Source organism: Manis javanica, chromosome 6 (genome assembly GCF_040802235.1).
Source record: "Manis javanica isolate MJ-LG chromosome 6, MJ_LKY, whole genome shotgun sequence".
Taxonomy (NCBI): domain Eukaryota; kingdom Metazoa; phylum Chordata; class Mammalia; order Pholidota; family Manidae; genus Manis; species Manis javanica.
The window spans coordinates 23,061,551-23,084,328 of NC_133161.1; the positions used below are offsets into that span (position 1 = coordinate 23,061,551).

The 22,778-nt window shown below is 42.0% G+C and overlaps 1 protein-coding gene across 4 annotated transcripts in view; it reads right to left on the reverse strand.

The window, feature by feature from the left end:
- Window positions 1–22,778, reverse strand: part of SND1 (staphylococcal nuclease and tudor domain containing 1) — a 406,889-nt gene that overhangs the window by 173,155 nt on the left and 210,956 nt on the right. For all 4 annotated transcript variants that reach the window (XM_073238488.1, XM_073238486.1, XM_037023516.2 and 1 more), the window contains exon 13: window positions 12,216–12,326. In XM_073238488.1, the coding sequence (XP_073094589.1) occupies window positions 12,216–12,326 (111 nt within the window). The remainder of the gene's footprint in view (window positions 1–12,215; window positions 12,327–22,778) is intronic.

The following is a 22,778-nucleotide window of genomic DNA, read 5'->3' on the forward strand; positions in this document are numbered from 1 at the left end:
TATTACCAGATACTTGTGTGCATTCAGACATTAATTTTGGAAAAACTTCAAAGACCTAATCTTTTCATCCTTAAGATATGATTGCTAAATTGGATCAATTTCAGGCCCATTCAAGAGGTAGCAAGAAAGTAAGCAGTGTTGTAATACCATATATAAACTGAGACACAGCTCTCTCACTGTAATGTCTTAGCAAGTAGAGGCAAAATTGAAAGCAATTTGTAAACATTAAGGATAAATAATGCCCATGTAGGAAGCACCCTCCAGTGATAAACCAGACCCAGGCTGCAGAGTGTGAGGCTCTCTGAGCTAAATGGTCTCATTCAGCATGGGTCTCCTTCTCTGTGCTGAGGCCGCTTTGATTCTTGTTCCCATAACCTGCAGAAATGAGCCGGGTGAGCCATCTGCACAACGGCTCCCGCAGCCTGAAGCCACAGGAAAAGCTTCTCTTCAAGAGATTATCTGGGTCAAGTGCCCAGCACAGAAATTCATGCATGTATGTCAAAGAGGAAGGAGCAAACACCAAGAATGGCAGGCTTCAAACAGTTCTATGCCAAAGGGAATAGCATATACACCTTTGTTCCGGGACTAAAAGCATGTAGGACACAACTGCCTGCTAACAGTTGTACGCATAGTAAATAAAGTGGAGATTCGGGTTCTGCTGCCTTGTCACTCTTGTCGGTGGGATGTCCCTGTGTTGTACATAACCCAGTTCTTCGAGATAGGGCAGGATAGCTGTCTTGGAGACACAGGAGTACTCAGGTAGCATGTTTGCTTCCACTGCTACCTGCTCCACAGAGCAAAGACCAACTCCCCTCCCCACACTCTCTCCCCCTGCAGGCTGCAACCACAACTCAACATCCCTTTTTATTAGGCAAGGAATGAAACTCCTGACTTCCAACTTCTCCTGCTGTGTCTGCTTAGTAGCGGCTTTCTCACAAAGGCAGGCTGGTGCCCAGGCCCGCAGAACACAGCCTGCTCCTCTTAGAAGCTTTCTTCCCCAGGCAGCGGCAGTACAAAAATGGCAAAGACTGGCAATGTCAATAATGGACACAACTCATTCGCCAGCCAGGGGAACTGAGTATCTGACCACATACATACAAAGGGGTATCAGGGCAGAAGAGGGGATGAACACTCCACTTTCGAGGTTGCTTCTAGAAGCTTCTTGAAGCTACAGTGTGGAAGAGGAATCTCATTCTGGTCACTGGAAAACACGTTACCACAGCAGTTTGAATTTCTCTCACATAAGATGCTACTGTTTCTGTAAGAATGTAAAACCATAAACTTTGGGAAGGAAGTAAAGATGCTGTTAAAGCAAGATTACCCCCACTGCCTCAGCATAAGATTAGAATCTTAGCAATCTTTATACAAAGGACTCGAGTTTCCTCTTATATTTTAGGTCCCCTTGCTCAGGCAGAAAAGCCTAGGGATCAACTCCTTTCAAGGCCCTAATGACACCTAACAGTTCATCTAGTGTAAACAGACCATGACCTTAATTCCAATTCAATGATGGGAGACTGTTACTCTGAGCAGATATTTTTGTGTGGTTACAAAAAAAGTCAAGAGATTTTTGGTTGAATCCAACCTAATCCCCATTATAAAATGTTTGTCCCATTAGGAATTCTTAACCTGGCAACATAAGTGAACTGCACACTTGGGATGTGGGGTGTACCCATGAACCACCCTGAAATGGCGAAATTATATAAGTGATTTGTCTGGGGAATTGGAGATTCAAACAGACTTTCCTAAAAAGATCTACCTTCATACCTAACAGATTTAAAGAAAATAATGTGACAGCAGCCATGGCATACAACAGAGAGGCAGCAGGATTTGAAGAGGTAAGGGAGGCTTCTGAGCTAAGATCAGGAGCTCCTGAATCCACAGTTTCCCTCTAACAATGCTATCTTGGTGACCACTCAACAAAATGTTCCTTAACTCTACTTCACTGCCTACATCCAGTACTTCCTTCCTAACTGTACTCACTTGGTCCTTCTGTAACTCCATTGGGCGAGACCTCCTCCAATTTATTCCAAGATATATCAGAAATATCTGAACTACATTCATGCAATCTCTTTTGATACTAAATGCATTTTTATTCAACTGTGCAACACTGCTGCATGACTTCTCCATAAAAATATGTTATCATTTTGCTCCCCTGACATCGAAACAAAGACCACTGGATTGTGAAATCAGTGGAAACTATAATGCCTTGCATTCATGAGCATCTACCATGTGGGTCCAGTTTCTATCTTCACAGTATGTATGATTTCCATATTACTTCACAGTATGATTTCCATATTACTCCTTCTAATTCAATCAAATCCATGCCTCTACATGCCGAGTTATTCATTATGTGTGCCCTTACAAGTCTGAATCAGAGAATGAAAGAGTTCTAGCTTACCTACAGCAATACCACCACATCATAAAATAGTCCTCACATCAAGAATTCTTAACTTGGGGTCCTAGGTTACCATTTGTATGCTGGGAATATCTCCAAACTACTTGGAAATGGTAGAAGAAATATATATACATAAATGAGAGAAAGAGGGGAAGAGAAGTGGGAAAGGGGAGGGGAGAGAAGGGAGGGGAGAGAAATTGGGAATGAATCACTCAGCTCACCATGAAATTATAAATTTCAATGTATTAATTTCAAAGTGCATGATGTGTTAATCTTTACTTTTACAGCTAGACTTCAGGCCCTTTGAGGAGTGGGTTTCTGTCCTTAATGTTTGTTACAGTATTTAACACAGAGCTATGCTCTTACAGCTATATAAACTCAGGGTCATCTCATTCAATTATTGTGTGCCTTGTAACACCGAACGAATGGCTGCAAGCTGACTAATGCAGAACACTGAAAATATTTCTAATCAGAGATATGTATAACACCAAAGTAAATGGAGAGCAGAGTGAGGCTTGTGGGCTCTCCTGGATGCAGTGTCAAGCCATACGTTTGTAGGCATAACAGGCTAGACTACTTGGAATGGAACAGGGCATAAAAGCTTGAAGCCTCGTCTCTGAGCAATAGCAGAAATGTATCAAGAACAAAAGCCTCATGTGGCCCTCATCGAGTCTCCTAGAACTAGAGAGGCTGGGCAACAAGCAGAATGGAAGCCAAGCTCTAACCCCCATAAACAATAAAGCAGAAGGAAGTGGCCGGATTGTTTGAAATTCCTACTACAGACAATACAGGATAAATAACTGGGGAGAAGGGAAAATAATTCCAACAGAAAAGGTTAAAAAGCAGAACAAAGAGTGAATAACTTGGTAAACTTCTAAAGCACCTCTCACTGTGTTTCAGGTCACACTGATGAATACAGTATGTCAGCATGAAAACAAATACAGGTATCAATGACACATAGCAGCAATAAACAGGTCCTCTGGCCTTTCTCCGGGTTTGTGGCAGCTAGAGGAAGCAACAGGGTCCTGCCTCTCAGAAAATGAGACACAGAGCAGGCACAGGTGCAGAAATGGTAGGTGTGGGAGCTATGACTACACAGCTGCATTTCCACCGAAATCATAACTGAGAAGAAAGATAAAATGATGGACAGCACACAGACTGGAAATGAGAAAACTGAGCCCTATGGTCAAGGGGATGTGGGCAGACTAATGAGTCAGTAGGTATTATGAGACAGTGAAGCAAATAACAAAGAATTTTAGACATCATTTCATCTAAAATTAATATAAAAGAAGAAATGAAGATGATTGCTATTGTGCTAGACATAACCCCTGATCTGCAGGGCTTAGGTAAGAGAAAGGGGGCAAAACTGTGAGATCCGGGCAGAGAACAACCAGAGAAGCCCAACCAGAATCCCAGTGCTAGGTTGACGGGAAACACTGGCAAACTGCACTGTCCCAGGTTAGGACCTAAGGACTACTGGAGCTAGGTAGGTAATGGTCAGTATCAGACCAAAGTCTTGAGAAGACAAGGCCTCAGAAAGGTGACAACAGATGCAATGATAGCTCAAAACTACTTCAGTGACACTGGTTTTTTTTCCCCCATGTCTTGATCCTAAAGGCAATACATGACCATCAGTAAAAAATTTGGTGAAACAACAATCCATAATGCTATTCTAAGATAAAAGCATCATTAACACAATTCCTAAGAGCTTATACACACCATACCCACCCTCTTACACTTAAAGAAAACTATCAGAACAGTTTTAAAGAATCTTTATTCCCCAGTAACAATAACTAAGTGAACACTTCCTTACGTTATTTATATTTTTACATCATTTTTAATAGCTGCACATAAATCCATCATATGTATGTGGGTTCCATAATTTAATCAATTGCCTATTGCTAGACACTGCTAGAATATAAAATGTCTAGTGTTATAAATAATGCCAAGAGGAGTAACTTTTAAATAAAATGTTGGAAACCTTGTTAATTGTTCCTTAGGATAAATTCACAAAGTGGAACTGCTGTGTCGCAGGGCAACAAAGCAGTACATTCTCTTCCATCTCCCTTTCCCAAGGCAAACCCATAGAACCTGCCTTTCCTCAAAGACTCTGCGGCTAACCCTTCAATTCAGGTGCACATGTGTATATCCACTATTACGACTGTATTTGTGTGTGTGACTCCAGCGTCCATCCAATCCCCATTAGACCGTGTGTTTCTGTTTTTATCCTCAGTGCACTTGATAAAAGTAACATGAACAACTCAGAGAAATTTTTAATGTGTCTTCTGACTAAGTGAAAAGCAACAGACTTACTATTTAGAAAATGTTTTTTCCACTGTGAGCTACACTTACTGGAACCTGCTGGAAAATACTCATTGCCATCCTCTAGAGATTTGGCTCTCTGAACTTGATGCAGAAGCAAGAGGAATGGGAAATAATCCTTCTCAACTTGTAGACCCAATGATGGAGGGGGAATTGGGCAGTTTAGGATAAAAAAGAAATGCATAAGGGAGTTTAGAAAAATTTGGATGCAAAGAATCCTGCAAACGAAGTGGATTTTCCCTTCACAAGGAGCTACAATATTCTGGGCATTGATGTATCAATGATTAAATATTTAAAGTATATTCCTCCTGAGAGATTTCCAAGGATTAGAGCAAAAGTAGGATAGGGTTATCTGTAATAGAGACTCAGCTCTATTGTTACCATTTGTTTTGGATTAAAATTATATTCCCAATATGATAATCTTCAAATATATTTGAAATGCATTTGAAATATGTTTAGAAACCTCAAAAAATTAGGGTTGAGTGAAAGGAACAAAAGCCTCTCAGCCAAGTGAGCAGTGGGCAAGCAGTTCTGGACAGTAAATGGTCATAGGTGGGGGATGAAGGGAGGGGACGACACAGCCATCTAACCAGAGACAAACCAACTGATGCAGGAAGGCTGCTCTAGAACAACTTCCTCAGAAAGAACATAATCACAGCAGACTAATGACTGGGGCAAAGAGGATTTCTTACTATGAGTTCATTATTTGATCGTGACCTACAGAAAGACCCACAGCTTTGTTACAACATAGCAGAAAAACCTAATGGACTCCAACTTTATCCCCAAACCCTTCACATTAGTCATGAAGATAAGCCTCACAGTTCTAACTCTACCAGAAGAAAGGGGGTAGGGAGGGAAGAGAAGGAGTGGATGAACAGAGCAAACAGATCCTCTTCATATCCTGGAGGGGAAAACTGTTTGAAAATGGAGATATTATACAGCTCTCCAGACTTGGCCATTTGCGTTGCCTTAAATGCGGATTGATTACTGCTATTTGAATGTTGAGTGCATCATCTTTTCTGAAGAAACGGAAAAGCTAAAATCCCCACATTCAGCTGTATCGGCAAATCACTTCCCCACACCAGCTCCTTTCAGGCATTTTCCTGTTACCACATCCACTTGCAATAGCTGATCCACCCCACCTACTCCCCAACAGCGAACCACCCCACGGACACGTGCTGAATGAGTGCCAACCTCCGGACTGTGACACCTAACTGAAGCCCAAAATGTCCTGGGGTGTGCGTGCCCAGGGCTAGAGAAGAAAAGGTGCCATCGGGGTGCTGAAGAGAAGCAGCAGCCTCCATGCTCTGTGCAAGCCTCTGACCTGTCCCAGGAAAGCACAATGCAGGGCGTGGAGAGGGCCAAGAAAAGTCGCCCAGCTCCAGCTTCTGTGATACGTAGGCCAAAAGTCCAACAGTACCCTGGTGTTGCAGGAATCTGTGACTAAACAGTTAAGGAAAGAAAAACATCTTCAAATCAAAGCTCTGTTTTTAACAGTTTTCAGCAGGAACTAGTTTTATTCAAAGGGAAATTTCACTTGAGGTCATTATACTGAAAGTGAGAAATCTTGGTTTATTTAAAGCTGTACCATTAAACTATTGAGAAAGTAAGAACAGACGCTGGAGAAAAGAGATAATTTTCAGGGAGATGCTCTCATGGGAAAATTTAATAGAAATGAGAAATAGGATAAAGAAGATGCAAGGCAGATAGTGTTAACAACACAGGAGAAAAGAGGAGGGGCTAAGACAGCAAGTAACAAAAGTGAAGAAATAAGGAAACTAGCAATATCCAGAGGTACTAATAAAGTTGTTTACTGTCTGTTTCTCCAAGATGACATACTTTGTAAGGCTTGAGTCTACTATCTTTTTTTTCCTTCACCACTATTATCCTCCATGACTGAGACCTAGGATATACTGAAGAAAATGAGAATAAGGAGAAGAAATGAATGCAAAATTGTCACATGAAAGAAAAACCAGCCTTGAACAACTGTTCTCAATAGAGGAATGATTTGTTTTCATGGAATACTGAAACTTTGTTAACTCATGTAATCTATACAGTGTGACAGGATATATTAGTTTTAAAATTTCCAAACTTACACTTAAATTCAGCACCAATTTTCTCACTAGATTGGTATGGAGACAAAATGTGCCTGTTACCAAGACACTTAACAAATTGGACCTGTGTCAAACCACCAGTGCAGAGTCCTTCCACTGAAGAATCCTAAAGTCAGAGGTTTTAACTTAGCAACAGAAAGTGCTGGTGAGCAAGTCTTCATATTTCATTCATGACCATTATTATAAATGCCAGCTAATGAGCCAGACAAGAGCCCTAAAAGTTTTGTTATTTTTTAAGCTCAAGTTTTCCCCCACCTACTGAAATTTTGCAGGAAAACTCCTTTACTTCAGAAAAAAATTGGTGCTGCTCTGATGACATCATGAGTGGGAGACCAAGAGCACTTCTATCCTAGTGGTGCTGAAAGCACTTCAGTGGAAATGCAAAATACATTTACAATTCACTGCTACAAATGCATGGGAATTTGTAAGCTGAACATGGCCCCCAGGAACTGCAGCAACAAAGGAGATTTGTTACTTAAAAATTTCTCTCTTAATAATGGCTACTGATGTTGGCCTAGGAAAGAGGTACCAACAAGTTTATACCTTCTAATCACAGTCTAAGATGGAAATGCCAGCACAAGATTTCTTCAAGGTGTGAGCAGAGAGAATTCTGCAATAGGTAAGGTGCCACTAACCACACTGGGAAAAAGGAAGGGGAATTTGGTAGGATTTTAAATAAGGACTGGTGTTTATGGGGTTTGGAGATGGGAGATGCAGAAGTCAGCAAGGCAGGAGTACCAGTTGTTTGTGTTTTTAAGGAAAGGAGATGTTACAAGGTTTGCTCAATCAGAAAAGAGAGTCCCTGTGGGGAAACCAGGAAGACACGCAGCTGAGCCCAAGCTGAGATCGAGATGGGCTCATGCTTTCTGCTCAGAGATAGAGGACGCCAGCACCACTGCCCGAAGCTGCAGTGTGCTGGGCAAAAAAACGAAGGCATGGGAAAAGATAAGCAAGTGCTTGCCCTTTTCTATTTTCCCAAGATAACCCTAACCTCACTACGTATGGCCATAATGAATCTAAACTCACTTAAATCTGTTCATTCACTACAGTTGCTTTCCCACAGTCAAGTTGGGCATCAACTGCTTTTCTGAACATATACATTGTATCTTGAAACCCCAGAATCTTAGAATTAAAAGATGCTTAAAGGAATAAAGCCCCAACTTCTGAACTAAGTTCTGTGTTTTCTTGCAATGAACTATAGATTCTACCAGTTTCTAGGAAATATTAAAATACTACATTTTTAAAGTTATTGGTAGCTTTAGAAGGCACAGAGAGTATTTCCTCCCGATCTGGATGCCCAAGGAAAACAAGGTACACAGGCAGGCTTTAATCTGACTCCGAGCATTACCAGCTCATCTTCAGTGCCCATAGCAAGCTAAGCAAAACCTACCTGGAAGACTTATAAAGTGCTACAGAAATTCAGATTCTGGCCTGTTTAAAAGTAGACTGGATACATTACACCAAATACATACATAGGACAGAGCATATGAGACATCATTTTATAGTTCAGAAAATAAGGAGTCCCAATTGTAACACAGAAATCCCTCAGAAGGATGTGAGAGATTCTCTGAAGTACCCACAAGCCCTACCTTAAGCCTGAAACTCTCACCAAGACACTCATGCAGCGGGGGCCAGCTGATTGAAAAACAATGAAGTAAAATGAGAATTGGAAATGTTGGAAGGTCAATGTGGGGATGAAAAACTAGGGCGGTGCAGTAAAGGAACGATGTGGCACACTCTCAAAGAAGCCCCTGCAAGGGGCAACCAAGTTCAGGAGTGTCACTGGGAAGTGTGAGTCAGCTGCACCTAAGGTCTTTTTTGTGCTCATATGGAATACACTCACTGGAGCTCTCCGAACCCTGGGACAAAATTCAAGGGCTTTTCAATGGCACCCATAAGAGAAGCAAGGCCAGACAGTACACACAAAATGGCCAAAACCTTATCTTTTGGGGACACAAGGTAATGAGGGAGGAAGCAGGGGATGACAGACAACTGAACTGGAGTGGAAGGTCACCTGTTGGCAATTAGGGATTTATTTATCCTTTAAACAAAAAAGACATGCCTTCCTCTAAATATGCCATGTATGTAAGATACAATGAGGGTTTCCCAAAGGCAGATAAGCATCTGAATGAAGGAGGCTTGAAGAGTCAGTGCACTGAACAGGGTTGCTGAGGAGGTACAGTCTGGTTTCTGGCAGGCAGGCAGATATACTTGAAAGCTGTAAGCAAACGACAGATTGATACTCTTTTTCCTCTTTGTCTCACCTGCTTTCTCAGTGAGTGCAGAACACATCACCTCTGAGAGCCAATCAGGTGATCTGAGAAACTCCGGCAGATCACACCCCCTTGCAGAAGATGCAGAGCCCTAAAAGAGCTCATCGACTCTTGGGCAGGCAGCTGTGCTGACCCGAGGGGTCAGACGAGTTAACGCCTGCCCTTTCCCCAGAGCTTACCGTGTTTCTCTATAAGGAGTAATGGCCAGCCATTCTCTGGAAAGCAAAGTCAATGGCAGAGCTCTGTGCGCCACTGCAGATATCACTATGATAACCAGAGAGGAAAGCATGAATGAATCCAGGGGTCAGGGACAAAGAAATCTGTTGGAATCAACACTCTTGTGGGAAGGACTAAAGAAAATGCTGGCCTCACTCCATTACCATCACCCACTTATTTACCTACTGAGTTGAGGAATGAATAACCACTGTGAATGCAGCAGGTGTTGTTAATTTGGCCTTCTCTACAGTATTAGATACAGTGCCTATACTTAGGAAATTAAATCAAGTTGGCTTGGTACAGTACACAATCACTGAAGATTAAAAAGTCACTGAAGGATGACAAACAAAAGACAGTTAAGTGACAGTCCATGCAGTGAGAGACTTGGGACCCACCCCAAAGCCATTTTTGTTCAGGGGGGTTCTATTCCAGGCCCAGGAAAAGAGTAAACAACTTGCTAATGAGATCTGTGGAGGACCCTGAGTGGACATGGGAGAATAGCACTGACAGGGGCAGAAAATAACAGAGCAGAGTTCAACTGGAAAAAATCCAGCTAATCTATCTAGGGGAAAACAACCCTAAATTCAGATGATATTCAATAGATAGGCAGAATAAGGGGCAGAAGTAGCATGCAGTAAAGCACTGTGACCTGCTGTAACGAACAGAAGCAAGCAAGAATGCTAAGGGCACATGAGGCGTGTTTCTTGGGGGAAGGCAAACAAAAATAAAAGCAATGTCAGAAAATAGCTGGGCCTGAAGTGAGTATGAGTATCATTTTTTAAAAAAGATACATTCTGCCTCAAAAATATTTTTTAATGGTACACAACCAGCAGGTGCTGTTGTCATTCTTGGACCTGATTGACTGGGCTGGGGGTTAGCATCGGGAGACAGCACTGGGCCGCCACGCTGGGAGCGCCGACGCTACTGCTCCAGAGGAAAACTCCCTCACAGTTCCTGCGGGCCATTTCTCCTAATTCTTTATGAGGCCAGCAGTGCCCTATGGCAATGTCTCACAGGCTGAGGGAAGTGGTTAATTTCTTTCCATTCACTCAACCTGCAACAGCACAGTAACCCCAAAGCCAGTTTTCCCACCATCAGACTGAAAGCCATGGCTCATACAATTATCTCTGGGCAGCTCACTGCTTTAGTAAGCAAGCATCTTGTTCCATTTCTGCAGCTCAAATCGAGTACTAAAAAGGCTGTTTTCTTTTTATACCTAAAACTGAAAAATCTCCCTATCTATGCATACTTGTTAAACACTATAGCACCACATCACTACTTCCCACAGCTTACTAAGAGCTTGTTATGGCCTCACTTTCCAGAGCAGCTAAGGAAATTATTTTCATGCTTACCTGCCTGTCAAACTTAAATATTCACTCATAGCAGAGTGAGCCCAGGGCAGAAAATATAACTCCAGATCCCACTGTATCGTGGAAGTGCTCCTGCTATTCTGGGCATGCAAAACCCAGTTTTCAAGTTCCCACCAGATCACGCTGTGCCCACCCAGCACGGGCCCAATCTGAGTCCCGCTGAATGCAGTCTAATCCTTGTCCATTTTCTTGAGTAGCTAGATCATCAAATAGCACACAGAAATGTGAAGCCACATTTCCCACTATGGCTTCTTTCAACCTAGTAAGATTAGTGATAATACAGGCACGGGCAGAAGGAACAGACAGGAAGCCTAAGGAGAAGCACTAACTATGGGCTAGATATATTTTTTTTCTGGCAATTAAGGAACCTTAAACAACCAAAGACACTGGTCTTTTCACTGAAATCTTTGTGGTTAAGAATTAGGTCTTAGGGCTTACCAGGAAAAGCCTACAAAAAAGAATCGAAAAAGCCCCAGCAGCCTGACAGACTGATTCCTTAGCTGACATTCTGTGTGACATTCCACAGATGTTCTATCCATCAGGATGTGACATGGTGTTAGAGGTAAATGTCACCTACCAGGGCAATGTTCTGGGCCAAAGAACAGGGGAAGTGATCTCAGTGACAAAGTGCAAAGTATAGATAACATGTGCCCAAACTCATCCCTCCTCTTACTATGGAGCATAAACTGGCAATTACCAAAATTCTGGAATGAGGTCAGTCCTAGGTCACAGAAAAGTGGCTGAGTGAGGCAAGCCCCTGCAACTGGTTGAAACAATGGATATATTCTGGTTAAGTACAAGCAGTCTGCTGAGCTATCCAAGTCAGTTCCACAACAGTAGCTTAGTTCTTGCTGTTTCCTGAAGTCTGGGGATCACTCGGGTAGGAGCAGCACCCAGTGACAGAAGTCTGCAGAGAAGAGCCTTGAATGTCACCAGTTAAGAAATACTGCTGAGCAGTGTGCATGTCCTTAGGGCAACCGGCCACAGGGATGAAGGACAAAAGTAAAATGTCACAGGGCTTCTCAAATGCTTTCCTGCCAGCTATCAGAAGTGCGAAACTAAAACTCATTTCCTAATAATGTTTCCATTTCCTGTGTACATGATGAAAGGTCTAGAGGTGATAAATGCAGTGGGCTAGGGAGCAGAGACCTCTGGAGGTAAGACCCTGAGGTGATATCATGCACACATATGCAGGGCTTCACTGTTAGTCCCCAGAACAACAGGATGGTGAGGGTAAACACTCACACAGTATTTTCTCATCTCAGATTCATTTTATCATATCTAGGAAAATCTTATCTAACATATGCCTATTTTGCAGATTTTAAAAAGCGGAGACCCAAGTGCACTTATCAAGGATAGATAGCAAGTTCAGTGTGAGCTCCTTTTCTTTTGATGGGGGAAAACTGGAATAATAAAAGGATACAAGCTTTCTCAGCATGCTGTTTTACATCATATTTTGCTTGGAGAAAGGTAGGAAAGAAGAAAGTGGGGCTGTGGGTCCCACTTTAATCATTAGATGTCTCACCTGGCCTCTGCAGCAAGCAGCTCATCATAGTGAGAGGATCGCTGGTCGTCATCCTGCCGGTATCTGATCACCGTGGCCAGACCTTTGCTGACAAGGGCCTCAGCAATGTTTCTGCAACAGAAAAGATAGGTCAGTGAGCACCAGAGGTACATATGGGGCTCAGTCAACAGAAATAATAAGTCAGCACCTGGAGGTCTTAACGCATCCTGACAGAGGGAGGGAGGGAGATGTCAAAGATTTCAAGAACAATGAGTTGCTAAGCTCGAAATCCAAATAAAAGGTGGAAAAATAATGTTCCCTAACTCAGCATTTTTTTGGTTACTACAGTCAGATGCTCTATCAATCCGTACATAAGAACTAGCCGAAAATATCTTTTAAAAAACCCACGATAGGCAGGGCTATTTACAGGATGTTATAAACGAGCCACTACCCTCAAGAAAAGTCTGTTCTAAAATACCACATAAAAAACAAAACACATAAAAGCATGACCTAAATTCTTCAAATTTCCCTTCTTGTCTAGACTTTAACTAGAAAATGTCTTTTTCCAGGTTGGCAACAGTGGAAACACTTTGGTTTAGCCAAAGTGCTTCTCTTCTCAGCCCAACTCCTGACAGTGGCTCTCCCACCCACACCCACACCAGGGGCTGGTACATGGCCAGGCTATGGATGGATGCCCTGGGGCAGGGGCGGGGGAGGTACAGTGGAGGGATGGCAGTTCTGCGTGATAAATGGCACGAGCTAGGGGGACAAAGTAAAAAGCATTTTATCTGAGATGACCAGCTTTGGAACCATACAACAAATAGCACTTTGAGGACTATAGAATATTCAGAAAAGAATCCTGCTTAAAGCAATTCTCAGATACGTTCAATTTTTCTTTTTCTTCTAAGCAAGAGGTGGAGCTCTACATGGCCCCATGTACTAGATAGAAAAGAGCGCCCTGGAAATGACTCTCAGACTGGTTCCTCCCCAACCTGGAAACGAACTTTCAATGTGAAGCAAAAACAAATTTTCAAAAATAACCTGTAGCAAGGCCTGACATTACTGGGAGAGCTGGTCGTGCAACTATCACAATTATACCAAAGGTCCCCTCAGACCCTCTGAGAGCCCTTAGGGAGGAGGTGTAGTAAGCAACAGGCTACCGTCTACATGTATGATTTAGTGTTGTTTGTGAACGTGCCTAACTCTTCACAAACTAGTGTTCTTAGCATCTCAGACTCTGTTCACTAGTCTATGTGCATGCTTAAACCACTTCAGGGTTCTCTCCATGAAAAGCCAGGGATTTACTTTTTTTAAAAAACAAGAAAAAACTATGTCGTGCGGGTAGAACAAGGAGGAAAAGACGCCACGGCTGGTTCTCTTCTCATTCTGCCCCCCTCTGCTGCCTGTTTATCTACTGCCAGCACGATATTAATATCTCCAAACTGCCACGGAATTAGCACTTCTCAAAATCCACTCCCACAAAGAGGCTGCTTTGCTGGCCACCCTGTCTCCTGAGTCACCGCACAGGCGTGCTGGCAAACACTGTCCTTACGACAGAGCTGGGTTTGGCAGATGGAGAATGCCGACAGCCCCAAATCAGCAGCTGCATATATTGATACGTGGTCAGAATTTAACTAAGGGTGTCACCAAGAAGCCCCCCAGGGCAGGAGGGAAGCTCCCCACCCTAAGAAGCCAGAGAGAAGAGTGGGGGACAATGCCAATTGTGACAGGTGGGGATTCTTAGTGATTTCAAATGCCACAAGAACAAAGACATATTTATTACTGCATTTTGAATTACTGCACACTGACATATTACAGTCAATACATGAGGTCTGGAGGAGAAAGTTGGAATGACAGGGCAGACAAGGGAAAATTCACACCTATAAGCCTCCGTATGAAAAATTAGAGAAAACAAAGGAAAACAGCACCGATGTTTAACAACCCACCTATTAATGCTGATCAAATCAATTCACAGAATCGGACTTGCGTGGCCCGCAGAAAACCAAGCACAATCCTTCCCTATCCTGCATAGTTTCTGCAAGCTGTGTCCTGCCAACAGATGTCAACAAACCAGTTAAGGCCTCAATTTCCAACAAAAATGCCCAGTGCCACCCTCCCTGGTCTCTGGAAAACTTAGAATGTCAGCCATGTACTCTTAGCTTCCTATCCCTAATTACAGATTTCTCCTGAAGGAACAGTTGTGGAGCTAGTGCTTGGCAGAAGAGAGAAAAAACATGTAATAATAAGAACTGTCACTACTGGGTATTTACTCCTATGCAGACATGTGAGAATACATCGCATGTATTTTCTTCTTGGTGTGTGCTCTCCTCCCCCATGGTAACTCACTCCACCGTATTACAATTACTAATTCATTTCCTATCTTTCCTTCTACCTTACAAGGGCTGGGAGGGCAAGGGCTGCATTGTTCTTGCTCTGTAGCCAAGTAGAATAAATAGTACAATTCTTGGCATAAAGTAGACAGTGTATATTTTCTGAATGAAATTATTTACTTTAATTTTTTTAATGTGACCAAGTTATAAAACACTCTTTTAATTTCAATACATCCTGAAAAATTTAAGATTCTCCATAAAGTATCAGAAAAACACCTAATCATCATGGAAACACAGCACTGGAACATCATCATAAGCATAAATTAGCGAAGACTGCCCAGTATAGAATTAAGGACAAAAGCTTTCTACATGCCTTACCAGCTTTTGTCTTTCTCTTCCCCATTATCTGAGACTCAAATTAAAAGAAAATGAAAGGGAGAGAGAGAAAATGGTATTAGCCTAGATCCATGTACTTGACTCTCTCATTCCTTTCTTTTGCCTGTGAATGAAAGGTCAGGAGCTTGCACCCCCAATCCACGAGCCAAATATGGCCCAGAACCCGACACTGGTGTATTGATAAGTTGCTCAGTAAGAAGAAAGAACATTAAATTATATGCCATGACATTATGCTACTTTAGACAAATTTTTAAGTTCTGCTTTCTTGAGTGTATCAGTAATTCTGCTCCAATTACACATGTCTGGCTCGAATGGATAACTCACAATCAGCATACAAAAAAGGACCTAAGAGCCTTGGAAGTCTAAGAGGAAATAATCTCTGTCTGTGCTGGCTAGAAACACAAAGAGAATTAGTGTTAGGATTGAAAGGTTTCTCTTAACTGAAAGAGAAATTTAGGCTCTGTTAAAAGTAGAGTTTCTATTAGGCATGATCAGGTGTTCCTGAAACAAACACAAGCAACATTAGGTCTCACATACAGGCTCTCTCATAAGACTTCCCCTCCAATTGACATCTTTCTGGCTCACTGGTTTTCACAGCAAGTAGGCTGCAAAAATCTCACACTTTCCCATTATAAGATACCTTCAACACCAGGGAGCACTACATTCTGCCAACATAGAGAAAAGGTTTTCTAATGCCCGTACATGACAATAGAATTCTTAAAAGAGCAGACTTCAATTACAGTAGGCTGTAACTGTCTGATCACATTTTTCCCTGCCTTCCCCCATCCCAGGATTGGAAGCAATGTATTTAAGAAATCCAGTTGATTGTAGACAATTATCTGGCCTAATAGTGTGTATGTGTGTTGAAAACTTCCAGCTAAACATACACATACTGTAACAAAGAACATGATATCCCTTCTTTGAGTCTTTTGAGAGTAAGTAACCAAACTGTTATACAGCACCTGCAAAACTGTTAGAGTACATTTCCTACAAACCAGAGTATTTCCCTACATAATCCAAAAATAACGAACCAAACCAGGAAATCAATATGCACACATTACTACCATCTAATTCACAAACACTACTCAAATTGTGCCGATTGCACCGAGAGAGTGCCTGTGGCCAACAGGATCTAGTTCAGAATCAAGTACTGCATCTAGATGTCACACTTCCTCAGTCTGGAATGGTTCCTCATCTTTTAGACTGCCATGGCCTTGACACTTTTCAAGAGTGCAAGCTGGTTATTGTAGTTTGTCTGATGTATCTTTGCAATAAAATGCAAGTTAGGCACTTCGGCAGGAATATCATGGAAATGATGCTGTACTGTTCTCCTGGCCTCCAATGAAATGACGTACAACTTAGTAATAATGTTAACTCTGATCACTTAATGTCTACCAGCCTTCTCCATGGTAAAGTTACTCTTTTCCTCTTTGTAATGAATGGGAATTTTGTGAGGAGACACTTTGAATGGTAATTTTCGACTCTCAGACTCCCATGATATTCATTTCTTTACTTCTATCAGTATAATGTCATGGAGTATCACTGTATTCAAAGGGTCATAATCCACTACTATCATTTATTCTGATGCTGCAAATGTTCCCAATTTGGCCACCAGGAGCCAGCTCAAGCTGGTTTCTGGCTTCTGTGGACGTGTTCCCCATCATTCTTTGAGCACTTCCCTTCTTCCTGGTATAACAACATGTTCTTGGCTTATCTGGTACTATTTTTTGCAGCTCTGCATTAGCCATTTATCTAAATAACCCACATGTACATCTTTATTTCTATACTTTCATTCCTCCATTTCTGACTATTGAAAACCATGTGTGGCAGTCCTGAAAATGTGCTTCTCGGATCTCTAACTGCAGGAAGCAAAATTGACTGACAGTCCGTCCCAGCTGCTGTGCTCTGAAATCACCGGTTTGGCCAAGGCTATACTGCCCACCAGCTGCTCCTAGCCACTGACTGAGCACTATGGTGTGCCTATTGCTGAGAGATGTGGGATTCTTCTGATGGGCAACTGTAGCTTGGGGACTCTCTTTATCTGCCTTGCAGAAAAAGAAACTCAGAACAGCCCACATCTCACACTCTTTCAGTTCCACCTTCCTCTCTTCTCCACAGAGGTAGGCCTGTGCTGCAGTCTGACAGCACACCCAGCCTCCTCCCTTTCATTTTCCCTCAGAAGTTTCCCCCAATAACTCTCTTTCACTTCTAATCCCATGTTGCCATCAACTTTTTAAAGAACCTGAACGAACATACCCTGAGTTCATAAGGATACCTACAATTCCATTCCAATATTCCAGTTTTCATTTTTGTTTCTTCCTTTCCATATTTGTACCTCCCTTCTCTGACAGTGAGAAGAAACTTTGCTTCCATTATCCATAATACTTTTACTTACATGCATATCCATCTCTATCTACACACACACACTGTACATTCTGTAACTTCCATGATTTGGTCCGAACGGCAGAGCTAATTTAAAGGGAATTAATTCACTACTTGATAAAATAGAATCTGGGTTAAATGGTAAGCATTCAAAAGAGTGGGCAGAGGGAATAATATTCTTGCACGCGCGCACATGCGCGCGCACACACACACACGCCCCTTTTATTCTCCATCTGAATAAGGATAATAGATCCTTCACCATGGTTCTTGCTCACAGATCTCTAGCTGTCTCAGCTTAACATTTCCACTTAAAAACCATCTACATTTTATCAGTCACTGAGGTGTCCACAAAGATTACAAAGCATCTTTCCCTTATGGCAAACATAAACTAGGGCACATATTCAGAACAAAGTGAGCCCATAAAGCAGCGCCTCTACGCTGTTTTAGTCGAGGAGAAAGGGAAAGGACGAGCAGCAGTGAAAAACTCGCTGCATTCTTGACGGTCACGCCACGTGAAGCAGAGGTGCGGACCTTGTACGCCTGCGTGCATCACCACACAACACTCCCCACACTGTTTCTACAGGAACTTCAGGGACCTGTGGTAAAATTTCAGTCGGGGGGGAAAAGCTCAAAATGCACCCACGGCTATTTACTACGTAATAACAAGGATCTTGCAAGTTATCAGGCATGCAGCCTGGGGCTCGTTCACCCAACACACTCAGACTCCAAAGTCTTGTGCAGGTGAACTACCTCCACTTCCTTTTCACAAAGGCTGTACCTTCGCCACAAAGACAGGCTTGTCTCACAAGTGCTTGGGATGGAGATCCCCAGTTGACAGGGTTCCAATATTGATTTCAAACATACCAGATGGCTCTTCTCACTTTTTAGCTTTACAGGGCTGTTCTACTGTGCAGCTGAACCCCAGGGAAGCTACCGGTTGCTGACATCTTCCTTTGCAAACAGGTGGGAGACAGGAAGGAGACAGAGGTCACCACAGGATTCAGTAAAGAGACAGAAAGCAAGGAGGTCTGGAAAACTATTTTCTTTAGGATATTAAGTCCACCTTTTCTAATACAAGGAAAATGTGGGCTATCCACTCAAAAAGATACAGAAGAAGTGGGGAAAATAATTAACAGTTAATAGGCCCCAAAGCCAGGCTCTGTTCAAATTTCTAAAGTTCACACTACGGCCTCAAATACCCATGCTCTTTGGGGCAGGAGCGAGACAATGTGAGGCCTGCAATACACTTTCACAGGCTGACAAATAAGGCTGTAAATGTAAAGGGTGAGAGGGATTCTAGATGAGAGGCATCTACAGAAAATGGGCACTGAACAAGTACCTCTTATTAAGTTTATGTTTGAATTTCAACCAGGACTCAAACCAGGAAAAAGTCCTACAGAGCAACAGGTGGCTTCCAGAAGCTGTGTGACAACATCTCCATGGGGACATACTTTGCCTCTCCCACCCACAGTCTTGCACTGTCTGATCTCCAGCGTCTTGAATTCCAAAGAATACAGAACAATAATCCCTCCACCATTAAAAAAAAGAAAGACATCCAGGAGGCACTGCCCACATAACCAAGCAGCAGATGAAGACAGGAGACGCTGTTTAAGAAGCATCAATACTTAGAAGCATCTGAGGTGGCACAGTATCCTTTATAGATTTACCATCTTCTCTCCCATGGCCTCCCTGTTTTTTCACTTCCTTTTTGAACTAATGTAATTCTAAAAATAACTAAAATGGAATTTTTGATCTTTTTAGTCTTAATGGCTTTTTTCTGTTTAACAGGTCCTGTCACCAGGACAGCCAACAGAGGATCTGAAGAGTGGCTGGGCTTTCTTCAGGTTCACGACACAGATCGAAAGCAAACAGGATGATTCAAACTGTTCACTGTCCCAGGCCAGTCTTTAGAAACTACGGTGAAATGAGGGACAACAGTGCTGAAGAAGGGCTCCTACGGCACTCTGAAGTGTCTGAGGGCAGGACATCCTCGCTCTAGACTCTGAAAGCCAAGGAACTGCTTTTGTCAGCCCACTAAGTAGCTGTGTTTATATGGAATGTAAGACAGCATGGCCCACAGAGGAGCATGACTCCAAAAGCCAGACTTAACAACATGCAAGTAGGGAAGGGGACTGACAAAAACAGCCTTAGAAGCAAATCAACTAAAAAAGTATTCTTCTGAGAAAAACTCTCCAGTAAGCTCCAGTTTATATTTAATGAGCAAATTCAGAACATGCACAGGTTCTTAGCACAACCATTCTGCCAATGAGAGCATTTTCTAGAGATTGGAGTTGAGATTAGAAAATCAAGGACTCTTGGGAGTGACTCTGTCTTCTCTTTGTACTTTAATGATCTAACCAGTCTTCTCATGCGGAGGTGGAGGGGAAAAGGAAACACTGCTGACGACAGGGACTTGCCCAATTTTAAGAACCAAAAAGAATGTGTAATCAGAATGAAACCAAAGGAGACCCATAAACAGGACTGACAGGAGTAAAGGGGGAAAGGAAGGAGGGAGGCAGGGAAGAGGGAGGGGTCAGGGGAGAGAAAAAAAATTAATTCCATGAAAAAATTACTGCTCTGTAGGTGGGTAAATCCTTGAATCCCACAGCACACACAAACCCAAACTTCATTAGGAGTAGCAGGTTTACTCCTGAGCACGGACCAATGCCTCTCCAGCTCAGAGGCCACATCCGACGGAGCACCCCCAACACCCTTCAGTTGGGGAAGCAAATAAATAAAAGCAAAGAGAGCTAGGGATCATGACTGACAAATGGGTAATGGACAGACATCACTTCATATTCACCCTGTCAAGTACAGCTGATTCTCTACTCCAAGGAGTTTCTAAGCCCTATCACACCCATTACCTTATTTCCACTCACACCCTATAAGGGGAAATACCTACCTTGGATCTCCTGAAAGGACAACAGATAGGAGAATAAGGTAGAAATAAACTTGGAAGCAGCAGAACTTAACACCTAACTCACTACACAGACCTGGCTAGTGGAGAGACAGTGTTCAAAATATGGGTCAAAGCGATTTAGAAATGGAGAGGAAGAAGCGTAACATCAAGTAGCTACATCAGTCGTTATGCTTACTAAGTACGCAATTTTATTTTGCCCCTAGGATTTCTGCAGGACTGTAATCTTATTGCCACCTCTTATATGATACTTTCATTTATTCAGCAATATCATGGTTATAGCTTTATAAGACAGGAAAACCTGTGGCATTATACTCTACTATGGCAACTCCGCCTCTGAATATCACTGCACTTCCAAGCCAGCAAAATATTGAGGAAGTCAGGACAATGATGGTCCCTGGATGAAGGGCGAGGGACATATTAAATGTAGGTGGCGATAAAACAACATCCATCTTCAGCTAATGTTTTCCCTGATAGCCAACCCTCAAAATATGACAGAAAAAGGGTGAAGAAAAAAATATCTTCCATAGACATAAACTGCATGAACTTTTCTGAATCTCCCTTAATTATAGACAATACATGGATTATGTACCCAAGGTGATACTCCCTCTACTAAACAAACATGCTTCCTTCCCAGAAGACAAACAGATCCTTCAATAACAATTAAGATGATCAATTAAATACTGGATCTAGATTGAAGAAAGTAAACTGTCTAACAAACAAGCACATCCAAACCAGCTAAACTGGTCTACTCACTGCTAAATATATCATGCATTTACATTTCCAACTATTTGCAGGACAAGTGAGTTTGTATGATTCATCATGTAAAATGCAGCAGTTCAAAAATAAAACTCCCTTCCCTAGATTAAGCTTTGCTGAAACCTTCCAAAACAGCTCTTCTTCCTAACTTCTAGAACTGAGAGACCATCACCCTCCCAGTCACCTAGGTCTGAGGTCTTATTCCCATATAAGATGAATTGTCAAAAAGTTGAACTCAAATCTCCAATGTTTCTCTCATGAGTATTTTCTTTTCTGTTCTTTCTATACCTGTTGTGTCTCCCACTATCTCTCATGTGGACTACTTACTACAGCCTCCCCTACCTGGTCTCCTTGTAATGTTGATCAATCCCAAGCACTGTCAGTTTATCTTCACCAAGCATAGGTCTGGCAAGGAATCCTCATTCTCAAATCTACCACAGTACCAGAAACCTTGTTTGAAATTTTCCAATACGGAGACAACACTAAGTTACCATATATGAAGTGGTAATAATGGAGGGAGGAGGAGGATGCAGAGAGAGAAAGGAGAAGGGAAATGAGGACTAACATTTTCTTGGGTACTGGTCTAAATGCTTTACATTAATTAACTCACTCGATGGTCACAAGTCCTGATAAGATAGGAACCGTTATTATCTCTGTTTTACAGATGAGAAACTTGAAGAGGACGGTTTACAAAGGTCCTAAGTGACAGAGTCATAACCAATGAGGAAGGCTACATGCAGAGACCTGGCATTTCAGTGAGGAAAATGATGTTGCCTACCACCTTATCCAACCCGTATGCTTTCATACGAGGATCAAACTGTTTCTTTGATTTTCATTCAAAAGGTAACTTAGATTTAATGAAATCTACTGGTACTTACTATTAAGACAGGCATTTGAACACACATTAGCCTAATCCTTCTACCAATACAGAGATGATGAAAATAATCAGAAAACACATTCAGACTTGCCACAAGTAACCCTGTAAGTAGCTGAGCCCAGGTGACAAGCCCAATATTTTTTTATTCCAACACCAGTTTACTTTTGACTAAATAATACCACAAATTACAGGGTAATGAACTATCAAAGGCATTTTATAACAGAGCCCTGATAGACTCTCTATACCTATTCCATTAAATGTCATTCCACCTTCTGCTTTAAGTCCAACCTGCCAACATCACTACCAAGCAAGCCTGGCAATCTCACCACTATGCCACTGGCAGTGCCACTCAACTTGGCTCTTATCTTTCACTGCTGTGTATTATCATCTCCCTTTGTGTCCACATTTTGTCTTTCCAACTAGATCATATTCCCTACTGGTCCAAAAAGAGTCACTTAGTAGGCACTCAATAAATATTTATTGGCTGACTGATTTCACTCCAGTTCCCAGGGGTCTGTGGGCTGTTGGATGAAAACAAAGTAATAACTGACTGAGTCATAGAATTTTTGAGCAAAAGGAGTCTATAGAGATAAACTAACCCAAAAACCTTCATATAGAGATGCAGACAGACTCACAATGAATTCCTGACGTTTTAAATGAGTTGTCTACAGAAACCCAGAGAGTGACACAACACAATGGGCATCTAAGATCCTTCTGATCCTCAGTCTCTTTCCCTTTATTATATTGCTGGTCTTTTTGAAGACCTATAAAATAGTAAAAAAATATATTGTGCATATGAATTATCCAAGATGCCCTTAAAACATTAAACATTTATCAGTACATTAAAAATAACCTATCCATATATTATAAACTGCATCACTAGAATACTAATAAATGCTAAATAAATTAAGCATTTAATTATA